The sequence below is a fragment of the Embiotoca jacksoni genome, unplaced genomic scaffold (assembly GCF_022577435.1).
Source record: "Embiotoca jacksoni isolate LCO1_2020_lvr unplaced genomic scaffold, fEmbJac1.0.p SCAF_42, whole genome shotgun sequence".
NCBI classification, from domain to species: domain Eukaryota; kingdom Metazoa; phylum Chordata; class Actinopteri; family Embiotocidae; genus Embiotoca; species Embiotoca jacksoni.
In genome coordinates this window covers 2,013,049-2,026,596 of record NW_027185395.1, presented here as the reverse complement: position 1 = coordinate 2,026,596, position 13,548 = coordinate 2,013,049, and the positions used below count along the sequence as shown (strand labels likewise).

General features: G+C 45.3%; 1 protein-coding gene across 2 annotated transcripts; it reads left to right on the top strand.

Annotated features, from left to right (window-relative positions):
* The first annotated feature begins 537 nt into the window (after window positions 1-537).
* LOC138210108 (uncharacterized) lies at window positions 538-10,025 on the top strand. Of its 2 annotated transcripts, none has more exons than XM_069169059.1 (7): window positions 538-627; window positions 3,209-3,328; window positions 3,456-3,806; window positions 3,922-4,035; window positions 5,816-6,292; window positions 6,773-6,889; window positions 7,463-10,025. In XM_069169059.1, the coding sequence occupies exons 1-7, from the start codon at window positions 546-548 to the stop codon at window positions 8,038-8,040; spliced, it is 1,839 nt and encodes a 612-aa protein (XP_069025160.1). In that variant the 5' UTR covers window positions 538-545; the 3' UTR covers window positions 8,041-10,025. The 2 variants fall into 2 exon arrangements, with proteins under 2 accessions (XP_069025160.1, XP_069025159.1); XM_069169058.1 differs by having other exon boundaries at window positions 3,209-3,343.
* The last annotated feature ends 3,523 nt before the right edge of the window (window positions 10,026-13,548 follow it).

The window sequence follows — 13,548 nt, the reverse complement described above, 5'->3', positions numbered from 1 at the left end:
TAACTATGAACTGTTACTATTATCAATAGAGACATATTTTCACTATTAACTAAATATTAAATAATTTTAAATTATTATATTCTGAATGTAATGTTTGATTTACAGTTGTCAGTTTCACATATTCTCCCCACGAGGCCCGTTAATCGCTGTTCTGGACTTTTCTATTTTATCATGATTGTTTTATTAGCTACTGTTTCCATGGTAAAAGTTTATATAACATCAACTTCCTATGTCAACTTGTTCATAGTTGCAATAAAATAAGACTTTTTAATATCTTTTTATGATATTTTGATACTTTTTAAAAATAAAATTTCAATTTAATCACTAACCCGTAGTGCATTAAATGGATCTGAAATAAAAGTAAAAACGAATGAAATAGAAGTTCATTGTGGGGAAAAAATGAACACAAATCGACAGCGACCTCTACTGGGCAATGCGGGTCATTGTTCAAGACAGGCCCGAGAATCGTCCAATCACAACATGGATGCTGGGTCACGTGACCTTGCAGCCGAGTAAGAAGAAGGGGCAAAACGTCAACAACCGTCATGGAGCTGTGTCCGTCGGGCTTCACGGCGGAGCGCTACTGGACGGAGGACAAGGAGCGCGCGCTCATCGCCTTTTTCTCCAGTAAGTCAAACACTCCGCGGGACAAACTTTTCATTTCGTATTTAAACAGTTTTTGTAAGTTTTCGTCGGTGTGTTGTCGGAAGCTGCAACATTTGTTGAGCAACCGTTGCTAGACGAGAGCGACGAGAAACCGGAACAGCGATGGCGACGAGCAACTGAAGTCAAGTTGTCTGTTATTCTCTCCAAATACATCATTTTGCGTTTTGCCAACTTTTAATCTTCACGTCTAGATTTACATAGATGACATTAACGTTTATTACCTCCTTTAATTTGAATGATTTGGAGATGCAGTGAAGGAGGAAAAGTAAACATGTTTAATTTTTTAATTTGTCTGTCTTTAATGTTAACAACAGTTTATATTGTGAAGTTCCAGTAAACGGTCACACCTAACTGTTTGGAGTTGGCTATAATTTATGAGTAATTTACAATATCATATTTAATGTGAGTCAACTTCATCCTTTTAGTTTTTTTGTTTACTGTTTATATCTTCTTGTTGACCTTATTGACAGCACAGCTGATGGGTGAAATTAACCTCTTAAAGAAATGATGAATGACTGGCTATGTTGTTTTCCACATCAAAATCCAGTGAACCTTAATAACAACATCTCCATCGAGATCACAGCATCGCTGCTCCGGTTATAAGACCAAGTATTCCTCACCATATGTACAGTGGGGCAAAAAAGTATTTAGTCAGCCACCAATTGTGCAAGTTCTCCCACTTAAAAAGATGAGAGACGCCTGTAATTTTCATCATAGGTACACTTCAACTATGAGAGACAAAATGAGAAAAAAAATTCCTGAAAATCACATTGTCTGATTTTTAAAGAATATATTTGCAAATTATGGTGGACAATAAGTATTTGGTCAATAACAAAAGTTCATCTCAATACTTTGTTACATACCCTTTGTTGGCAATAACAGAGGTCAAACGTTTTCTGTAAGTCTTCACAAGCTTTTCACACCCTGTTGCTGGTATTTTGGCCCATTCCTCCATGCAGATCTCCTCCAGAGCAGTGATGTTTTGGGGCTGTCGCTGGGCAACACGGACTTTCAACTCCCTCCACAGATTTTCTATGGGGTTGAGATCTGGAGACTGGCTCGGCCACTCCAGGACCTTGAAATGCTTCTTACGAAGCCACTCCTTCGTTGCCCGGGCGGTGTGTTTGGGATCATTGTCATGCTGAAAGACCCAGCCACGTTTCATCTTCAATGCCCTCGCTGATGGAAGGAGGTTTTCACTCAAAATCTCACGATACATGGCCCCATTCATTCTTTCCTTTACACGGATCAGTCGTCCTGGTCCCCTTGCAGAAAAACAGCCCCAAAGCATGATGTTTCCACCCCCATGCTTCACAGTAGGTACGGTGTTCTTTGGATGCAACTCGGCATTCTTTCTCCTCCAAACACGACGAGTTGAGTTTTTACCAAAACGTTCTATTTTGGTTTCATCTGACCATATGACATTCTCCCAATCCTCTTCTGGATCATCCAAATGCTCTCTAGCAAACTTCAGACGGGCCTGGACATGTACTGGCTTAAGCAGGGGGACACGTCTGGCACTGCAGGATTTGAGTCCCTGGCAGCGTAGTGTGTTACTGATGGTAGCCTTTGTTACTTTGGTCCCAGCTCTCTGCAGGTCATTCACCAGATCCCCCCGTGTGGTTCTGGGATTTTTGTTTTGTTGTGATCATTTTGGCCCCACGAGGTGAGATCTTGCGTGGAGCCCCAGATCGAGGGAGATTATCAGTGGTCTTGTACGTCTTCCATTTTCTAATAATTGCTCCCACAGTTGATTTCTTCACACCAAGCTGCTTACCTATTGCAGATTCAGTCTTCCCAGCCTGGTGCAGGTCTACAATTTTGTTTCTGGTGTCCTTTGACAGCTCTTTGGTCTTAGCCATAGTGGAGTTTGGAGTGTGATTGTTTGAGGTTGTGGACAGGTGTCTTTTATACTGATGACAAGTTCAAACAGGTGCCATTAATACAGGTAACGAGTGGAGGACAGAGGAGCCTCTTAAAGAAGAAGTTACAGGTCTGTGAGAGCCAGAAATCTTGCTTGTTTGTAGGTGACCAAATACTTATTTTACCGAGGAATTTACCAATTAATTCATAAAAAATCCTACAATGTGATTTCCTGGATTCTTTCCCCCCATTCTGTCTCTCATAGTTGAAGTGTACCTATGATGAAAATTACAGGCGTCTCTCATCTTTTTAAGTGGGAGAACTTGCACAATTGGTGGCTGACTAAATACTTTTTTGCCCCACTGTATGTCATGTCATCTCTGGACTGTTGTATGTACTTGTGAATTATGAGTACTTCTATTTAAATTCTTTAATGTCGTTGCAAACAAGGCCGACTGACATTAATTAATCTGCAGGGTTTGTCTAATAAAGAGTCTGAAGTGTGTTCAGCCTGCAGGAAAGTGATGATAATAATATTTTAGTTTTGCAGCCTGTGACTCTTCCAGACATTCAGGCTGAGGACTGGTCTGAATTTGTAAGAAACTACTGAAACATTTTATCGACAAAAATCCAAATATAATTTAAAAGCCGCGGTGTCTTGCTGTTGTCTTTTTTCCAGAGCACAGCTGTCTGTGGAACCACAAGTCAGAGAGCTACAAGAACCGGCAGCTGCGATGGAAAACGCTGGAACACCTGAGGATGCTGCTGTCGGCTCACCCGCCTCCGGTTCCCTTCACAGGTGAGCCTGTCACAGGTGAGCCTGCCTCTGCTGGAGGTGCCGGTTACCGGTTACCGGTTCCTGCGGTGGAAACGTGACCAAAGGACGAACGGTGACTTCACACACTGCTCTGGTTTTCTGTCCCCAGTGGAAGACATCAAGAACAAGTTCAAGAACCTCCGGACGACCTTCCAGCGTCAGTACAAGATGGTGAAAGCCAGCAGGACGTCCCACGCCGACGACGTGTTCGTGCCGCAGTGGAAACACTACCAGCAGCTGATGTTCCTGCAGGGCTGCTGGGACGACGACCCGCCGCTCTCACCGCTGACCGGGCCGCCGGAGGACAACCAGCCCGTCTTCACCTCCCCGGGACTCATCATCTCCTTCCTCCCGTCCTCCTCCACCTCCTCCACCTCCTCCTCCTGCGTCCCCTCCAGCGTCATGGTGAAATGTTACTGGACTGAGGAGAGGGAGCGAGCACTCATATCGTTCTACTCTGGTAAACAGCTTAAGAGGAACACAGAGATTTGAGATGTTTGGACGCTGACTGACGGTCCTGTCCTGTCCTGTCCTGTCCTGTCCTGTCCTGTCCTGTCCTGTCCTGTCGTGAACAGAGAACAGCTGTCTGTGGAAGAAGAAGTCCGAGAACCACAACAACCGCCAGCTGAGGCTGCGTCTGCTGGAGGTGCTGAGGAGCCAGCTGTCCGACCACGCCGTGTCCTTCTCAGGTGAACGTCACGCCGTGTCCTTCTCAGGTGAACGTCACGCCGCGTCCTTCTCGGGTGAACGTCACGCCGTGTCCTTCTCAGGTGAACGTCACGCCGCGTCCTTCTCGGGTGAACGTCACGCCGCGTCCTTCTCGGGTGAACGTCACGCCGCGTCCTTCTCGGGTGAACGTCACGCCGCGTCCTTCTCGGGTGAACGTCACGCCGCGTCCTTCTCGGGTGAACGTCACGCCGCGTCCTTCTCCGGTGAACGTCACGCCGCGTCCTTCTCGGGTGAACGTCACGCCGCGTCCTTCTCGGGTGAACGTCACGCCGCGTCCTTCTCGGGTGAACGTCACGCCGCGTCCTTCTCGGGTGAACGTCACGCCGCGTCCTTCTCGGGTGAACGTCACGCCGCGTCCTTCTCGGGTGAACGTCACGCCGCGTCCTTCTCGGGTGAACGTCACGCCGCGTCCTTCTCGGGTGAACGTCACGCCGTCAGCAGAACACCTGAGTAGCGGTCAGGAGGTGTTGGTTCAATTCCTGCAGAAGCTCAAGAGTACAGCAGCAGCAGGGAGGCAGTATTTGCAGATTCAGAGGTTCGAGGCCAGAAGGTTACAAACTCACTTATTATCAGATAAAACCCAGGAAAGATGTTTCGCTTCTTCTCGTACATAAAACAGCCTGGAGTTGTTTTGTGATTGTTGCCATCAAAAATTTTGATTTTGCAGAGTTTTAATTAGAAAAAATTGAGTGGAGGGGAAAAAAAACGTTTTTTAAGCACTACCTGATGAAGTAATAAATCTGTAATCTCTTCCTGTGATAATAATCCTGCTGCACATCTCAGAAATATTTTAGTTCTGATCTTTTTTTTAATGTATTTATTGAACTTATAAAACCATGGAGATAAAAGCTCCTAAAAGGTCCTAAAAGCTGCATATGTTTCCAGAACAGACCGTCTGTGACTGGAATATAGAAACAACGACTACATCAGTGAAAAAATTCACTTCTTTTTTCTTGAGTTTGTATTAATTATTGCGATCGCAAGATTTTTATTATGAATATTGGTATTATATTATCCCCCCTGAAACATCTTAGGACCCTGAGGAAGGCTGATGTTAAACCTGTAGGGTTGAACATCACCTGATGTCTGGTGAGACGTTCCCACCCCGGCTGGATGGATGTGTACTGAGCATGCTCAGTGACCAGAGCACTCGCACCACAACCTTCTGCCAGCCGTGTGTTAGCTGGACGGGGATGACATCATTCATCATGTGACTTTCAATCTGTGATTGGACCGAATGGTGATTCTGATGGTGAAAGGAGTCATTCTGTGGAGGTTGTTCAGCCTTTTTATTTCATGTATCCAGTGTCGCCGTGTCGACGGGGCTTTTTTAATCACTCTCTCTGGCAGAAGGAGAAATAAAAGTTCTTCACTGCAGGTTTGAGAGTCGCTGCTTTAAAGGAACAGTTCAACACTTTTAAGGCCAGAAATGAACCGATGAAAACCTCTGACTTGTTTAATCCAAACGCAAACATGTACCATGTGATAAAACGGGTGAAGTTCTGTTGTCAGGGCGAGGTTGCCGGGCGTGATGTCATCATGTGTGAAAGCACAACCCAAACCTGTGATCACTCATCGTATCTGACACGGAAATGTTGGGAGGATGGAAACACTGATGTTGGTCAGGAAGCCGTCTGAACGTGTGTTACTGTCCAGAGCAGGCGAAGATGTGACCTTCAGTAGATGTTTGAATCAGCTCCTCTCAGCTCCATCACTGACTCCTGTGTTGCTGTTTTCCAGTTGAAGACATAAAGTGCAAGTTCAAGAACCTGCGGACGGTCTTTAAGCGTGAGTACAAGGCCTCCCAGGCCGGCCGGGCCACCGACAAACTCCACGTGTCCAAGTGGAAACACTACCAGCAGCTGCTCTTCCTCTGCGAGTCCTGCGACGAGGACGACGGCGCCGGCGACCTGCAGATCCTGACGCCTCAGGAGGACCCGGACGTGGACCGTGGAGACCGGACTCCCTCCTCCACGCTGAGCGGCTTCTCCTCCGGCTCCGCCCACACCAGCAGCATCCAGCTCAACGGCGCCTCCGTCTGCAGCCAGAGCGTTCAAACGGGCGCCGACACGCTCCCGGCGTCTCCGTCCGGTTCACCGCCGGACACCAAACCACGGACCAACCCCGTCCCCGTGACGGCAGACAGCCGACTCAGCACGGACCCCCGCTGCCTCTGGAGCGAGGCCAAGGTCCAGCAGCTCATATCGTTTTACTCCGGTAGGTGGCGTCATCACTGGTTATCGCTGCTGTTTCATGTGTTCACTGTGTAGATGGATGATCCCCAGGATGTTCACAGGAGCACACGAAGTTGAAATGATCGACCGATGGAACGACGGTCACAGGTAGTTTAGTTACAGGAGGAAGTCGCCGTGGTCTTCGTCGTACTCTTCGGATTCATGTCATATCAGTCCTTCGACAGCAGAACACCACCTGCACACAAGAACCACTGAATGCAGCCGTAGTGAGCGCGAGGCCTCCAGACCTCCTTTTCTAGACCGGTTCCTCTCTGAAAGGAGCAGAAACGCTGCCGTCTGTCGATGGTGCTGCCGGTTGTCTGTAAACCTCAGGATGTTGTGTGAGCGCAGGCAGCATGTGATGAGGGAGTGTTTTGCTGTTTGTATGTATAGTTCACAGTAACATGAGAGGACTAATACAGGAGCGAGAGCTGCGTATCTGAAGGTTCCTCTTTGGTTCCAGAGCACAGCTGTCTGTGGAACCACAAGTCGGAGAACTACAGGAACCGCCTGCTGAGACAGAATCTGCTGGAGACGCTGGGCGGCCTGCTGTCGGACAACGAGCTGCTGCCGTTCACAGGTAACGGGAAGGCTGTGAGTGATGTCACGACAGCATGAATCATTGATTTCAGCGTCATCTGGTTTAATTAGTCATTAGAGACGAGTACTCGGCTGGAACGAGTATAATGTACATTTGACGAGTATCATCCGAGTAAATGTGTCAATATCCATGTTGATGAAGGCTTCTAACAAACACTAGCTGTGTGCACACATCTACACACTGATTTTTTTTTTATGACTAGTCTCACATTTTTACTCACTGTAGCTTAACAATAACAATAAATATAGTAACTTGTATTTAAAAAAAAAGCATTAAACCCATTGCTCTGAATCTCTATTCTGGGGCTGTTCTGTAAATAGTTGCCTAATAAATAATAAGTTTAGCAATTTCTGATCAACCCATATCAATCTCGGGTTTAAATGAACAACTTCCAGTTAGGCCCCGCCCACTTCCAGATCAAGCCCCGCCCCCTCCGATACAGACCATTTATTTGGTTTAACAGATTCCGGTGCACTCTAGTTCAGATTCCTCACATCATTCGCTCCGAGTGTGTTCCCGTCTCGAGGCTAACGGCGTCTGTAATTCCTCCAGTGGAAGACATCAAGACGAAGTTCAGGAACTTGCGAACCATCTTCCAGCGCGAACACAAGGCGGTGAGCTCCAACAAGACGTGCGGCTCGGAGGACTTCTACCTGCCGAAGTGGAAACACTACCTAGAGCTGATGTTCCTCTGCGAGTCCTGCGATGAGGACGAGTCGCAGGAGTCCCGCCTCCTCCCCGTCGGTCAGGCCCCTCCCCCTCCCCCCTCGCTGCACTACCGCACCGCCAACCAAACGTCGACCAAACTGAACATTAGGGTGCAGAGCCTGGAAGCCCCGCCCTCGCCCACTCCCCCGGACTCCCAGGACTCCTCCCCCTCCTCCTCCCCCTCCACGTCCTCCTCCCACGCAGACAGCAGAGTGTCGGGCCGGAAGAGATCGAGCCGCCGGGCGACTGCCGGCGAGGTTCTGGACTTCATGAGGACGTTCTGTCAGAACCAGCCGGCGTCGCCGCACGCAGGCTTCCTGAAGTACGTGGAGGAGTGTCTGAACGAGACGCCGCCGGAGAACGTGAAGAAGCTGAAGAAGAAGATCATCGAGACCATCCACGGCGTGACGGAGGAGCTTTAGGGCTTGGATCAGTCTTATTTCCAAACGTGGCTCGTTGCAGTTGAAGTGAAGAGAACCGCGTTTGTTTCTGTGCGGCATTTACAACTTCTTGGGTTCTTGTTTTTTGCCCGTTGCTCCACCTGCATTGAAATATTGCTTCTAAACTGCACTTTTTATCATCTTTGCTGGACTTTCAATTTAACGGAACACGTTAACATGCAAGTATTCAGCATGTTGGTATGTTCTGGGCTCGTTCAGCCGTTAACATGATGACAGCACACAAATGATTTCACCTGCAAACATGAGTGATGAAACATTTAGAAGTGCAGGACGCGAACACAAGCAACTCGCCAAAGGTCGCACAGCGCCAACTGTCCTCAACTGTCCTCAACTGTCCTCAACTGTCCTCAACTGCTGTTTCACGAAATACTTTTTTTTATTTATTGTGGAATTTTACCAAAAGACATTGTTAGTAATTTAAAACATGTGCCATCGTCATCAGAAGAGTTTTCACAAAACAACCAAATTACATGACATTCACTATTTTCGACATACAGCTGAGTTCAATCTGACGGTGGTAATAATAAAAATAATAAACTTCATTTGTAGAGCAGCTTTCATACGAGAACTGCAGCTCAAAGTGCTTCACAGCAAGAAAATGACATTCAGTGTTTCACATAAAAACAGATATAAAGGAACATTTAGAAAGATAGAAAAGAAATGAGATGAGATGCATGAGAAACAGATAAAATGCATAAAAATAACCACAAATAGAGTTAAAAAAGAGAGCAAGAGAGAGATGTATATCTAGATATATATTGATATAGATATATAGAATTAGATATGTGCTTGATATAGTACCAAAAAAGTGATGAAAGCGGCACATCCACGATGTTCAGGACAGATGTTTGTATGTTCAGACAGATGTTTGTATGTTCGGGGCTGCAGAGAGTGAAAATATAAAAGTGAACAAACGTTTTCAACATGTCACCAAAGCAGTGGCTGAAATGTTGATTATGAAGACGTGTCAGAAGGAGCCTGTAAAAATCTTTATTTAACACGCTATGATCATGAAGGATTTTTATAATATATAATATATTAAATATATTCAAATATTAAAAGTCTGAAAATGTAAAAAAAATGTCTCCACTTATTAAAATGTTCAGCTGTAATAAAATGTATAAACTTGTAAATTGTCTTAAAAAAAAAAGTAAAAATGTGCGTCGAGTTTTTTTTTTTTTTTTTTTTTAAAGAAAAATATGTTCTTATTCTGTTAAACATTTTAGTTAAATCAAATTGTTTTGATACAATAAGTCATGTTTTGTTTTTCACCAGCTCTGATTGACAGCTTTTTTTATAAACATGTTTTTTTTAACTTACACATTTGTACAAAAAAGCTTTGTGTTTTTCTTGTTTGCTGTTTGCACACGCTCATTTAAATCGGACTCCGTGCCTTATCACAATAACTGGAATTAATATGTATGTTGTTTTGTTAAATTAAATATAAATTCCTTTTTTTTGTAAAGCCTCAGTCTTCTATTGACTTTGCTGTTAAATCACAAAATGTGAAATGTGTTGATTTCCAGCGGAATATAATGAAACTGAAAGAGAAGTGAGCTCTTTATCTCAGTGATATTTTCTTCTGGCAAATGGTTGTAATGTTCTTGTGTTCCTCTAGATGGCGATCTCTGATCACACACGGCATCCTCAGCTCCGGCCTTCAGACGTAAATCTGCTTTTCACAGCGTTTCCACGTCTTTAAGTCAGAAACTCTGTGGTCATGTTTTGTAAGCGATCTTAGAAGATGGAGGCTGACCTCTGACCCCGTTAGCTGATACACTTGATGACACTTCCCCGTGTGCTAACACACACACACACACACACACACACACACACACACAGTTGAAGCTGCAGGACTGCTGCTTGTCATATGTGTTATTATTCATGTTGAATAATAATTGTGATTATACAACAAGTTACCAAATAAATAAAACATGTCATCTAAATGTTTTCATATTGTGGAGCAATTCACTCTCAAAATATAAAACTTTTTGTTAGTGGCATCTCCGTTTCCATGGCAACACATGGGGATGGAGAGATTTTAGCACCGTGTCATGTGTTCAAACCAAACCGGTCCAGCTAGCCTCCTCTAGGATTGTAAGTGCGTGACTATCCGTGGTGTTACGGTACGGGTGCTCAGAGCGACCAAAAAGGACCAAAAGAGACCCGACTTCACCAAATGGGTCATTTAATAGAACTAGAACAAGTAGAAACTACATTATATTACATGTTAGATGAAACTCTAGTCTAATTCTATTTTCCCATTGAGGAGGTGGAGAGATGTTTCTAGTGATGAACAGGATGTGATGTCATGATGATGGTGAGCGGACATGTTGTCATGTTGAAGTGATTCGTACAGTTCAGGTGGTTCACAGCGAATGTTTCCGGGGGAACTCGATGTTGACAGTCTGACTCTGGGGGACGAATTCCACGGTGACACAAAGAAAACCCAGCTGGCGTCTCCTGACCTGACGCTCCGCCTTCGGTCTTGGACGGTGAAGCTCCGCCCACTCTTAACTCAAAACACCTCGCCAGCTCGTTGCTTCATTGCCGTAGATTTCTTCAAGCGGCCGTGTGGAGCCGTTCCAGACTAGATCACTTCAGCTGCTGCCGGACGGGTTGCCGTGACATCTGGTCCTGATGCTGCAGAGAGGATGAATCTTTTTAGAGCCTCTAGCGCCACCAGCTGATCAAATGGACACAGATGTTCATGGTCCCCAGATGTTGTTTCCTAACAACTTTGAAGTGAAAAGTCTCAACAACCAAGGGATGGACTGATCTGATCCGGTTCAGACATGTTTCCCTTCTTCCCATCTTCAGGTGAAAGTTTCAACTTGGTCGTATATGTGACCAACAGGTGGCGCTTTAAATGCAGCACCAAATCAAAACACTGTTCTCAAACTTTAACTGCAACAAGTCTCCAACAGCGGAAGTGTCCCAAACATGAGCGCAGAAGATGTTTGAAGATGTACGAGGATGCATTTCACCGTGTTCTGGCAGCCAGAGATATTTATGAGAGCGACTGGTGGTCGTCGGTCAAACTGCCCTGAATCTTTCTGCTCTGCTTCTCAGATTGGACACTTTTTGTAGGATGATGTCGCCGACGGAGAGAATCGTGTGTTTGTTACTTCACATGAAAGTTTTCTCCTCATGGACAAAGATGTGCTGGAGAACTTCTTCTGGACACCGAAGACAAACTGAGAGAGACTGAAACCAGCCGGGTGAGAAGAGAGACGACCATCAGCTGAGATTTAATCACCTGTTTCTGACAACGTTATGTCACCTGCAGCTTCCTGATCAATCACCTGATCAATCACCTGATCAATCACCTGATCAATCACAGTCATCAGCTGCTGCTTGTTGGCTGTGACAACAGGAGACCAATGCTGTGTTCCAGATGTTCTACTTGTGTTCCGGGTGTTCTACTTGTGTTCCAGGTGTTGTACATGTGTTCCAGGTGTTCTACTTGTGTTCCAGATGTTGTACTTGTGTTCCAGGTGTTGTACATGTGTTCCAGGTGTTCTACTTGTGTTCCAGATGTTGTACTTGTGTTCCAGGTGTTGTACATGTGTTCCAGGTGTTCTACTTGTGTTCCAGATGTTGTACTTGTGTTCCAGGTGTTGTACATGTGTTCCAGGTGTTGTATTTGTGTTCCAGGTGTTCTACTTGTGTTCCAGGTGTTGTACTTGTGTTCCAGATGTTCTACTTGTGTTCCAGGTGTTGTACTTGTGTTCCAGGTGTTTTACTTGTGTTCCAGATGTTGTACATGTGTTCCAGGTGTTGTATTTGTGTTCCAGGTGTTCTACTTGTGTTCCAGGTGTTGTACTTGTGTTCCAGATGTTCTACTTGTGTTCCAGGTGTTGTACTTGTGTTCCAGGTGTTGTACATGTGTTCCAGGTGTTGTACTTGTGTTCCAGATGTTCTACTTGTGTTCCAGATGTTCTACTTGTGTTCCGGGTGTTCTACTTGTCTTCCAGGTGTTGTACTTGTCTTTCAGGTGTTCTACTTGTGTTCCAGATGTTGTTCTTGTGTTCCAGGTTTTGTTCTTGTGTTCCAGGTTTTGTATTTGTGTTCTACTTGTGTTCCAGGTTTTGTACTTGTGTTCTACTTGTGTTCCAGATGTTGTTCTTGTGTTCCAGGTTTTGCACTTGTGTTCTACTTGTGTTCCAGGTTTTGTACTTGTGTTCTACTTGTGTTCCAGATGTTGTTCTTGTGTTCCAGGTTTTGTACTTGTGTTCTACTTGTGTTCCAGGTTTTGTACTTGTGTTGTACTTGTGTTCCAGGTTTTGTACTTGTGTTGTACTTGTGTTCCAGGTTTTGTTCTTGTGTTCCAGGTGTTGTACTTGTGTTCCAGATGTTGTACTTGTGCTTCAGGTGTTGTACTTGTGTTGTACTTGTGTTCCAGGTGTTGTATTTGTGTTGTACTTGTGTTCCAGGTGTTGCATTTGTGTTGTACTTGTGTTCCAGGGGTTGTATTTGTGTTCCAGATGTTGTTCTTGTGTTCCAGGTGTTGTACTTGTGCTTCAGGTGTTGTACCTGAAGTGTTGTACTTGTGTTCTACTTGTGTTCCGGGTGTTGTACTTGTGTTCCAGATGTTCTACTTGTGCTCCAGATGTTAGAACACTAACATCAGTACACTACAAGTACCAGGATGAAGCACTCAGAACGCTCCAAAAAAAGAAGAAGTGTAAAACTCTGGACACTTTCCACCCTAAACGGTCGCCATCTTGGCGGCGTAGAGGAAGGGGGCGGGGCCACCGATGTAAAGGATTTTCAAATTAAAAGCATCTGAGGCAGCTGCAGCTGTTCCTGAACACAAAGTGTTTCTTTTCTGCTGCTGCTGGACAGAAGAATCAAACTTTATTGAGTGTTAAACTGTCATTTCCTGTCTGTGTGATTTAAAACAACATGACTGTTAAAACTACACTCCAGGAAGATTACTGTTCGTGGACTGATGGAGGATGTCATCTGGAACTAAGTGATGGAGAAGGGAACTGAAAGAGGTGTCAGAGGCTCATTGCAATGCATCCTGGGACATGTAGGCTCTGCAATGAGCAGCACTCCACTTTCTTGGTCAACATCGCACACAAATAGGAATTAACTTTTTAATTTGGCAACAGGAACTAACGTCCACGTTTCAGCGGTGAGACTCTCTGGATGTTTATTGTGCTCCGTGTCAACGATTTGATCCACCGGGAAGTTTAATCTGGTTTTCCGCAGTAATCTGGTTCCAGTGTGAATGGAAACAAGGATTGGATTACCACTCATCAACACACACACAGGAAACTTCTTTCAGCTCTGTCACTCCAGCTTTTGTTTCTTGTCTTTCTTTTTTCACTTCTGTCCTGTCTGTCTTCCATCTTTTCTGTCCTTCTGTCCGTCCGTCCCCCCCCCCCCCCCGCACGGTCTCACCCCACCTCTCTCCCTCTCTCCCTCTCTCTCTCTGTCTCTCTCCTTTCTCCTCGCTCA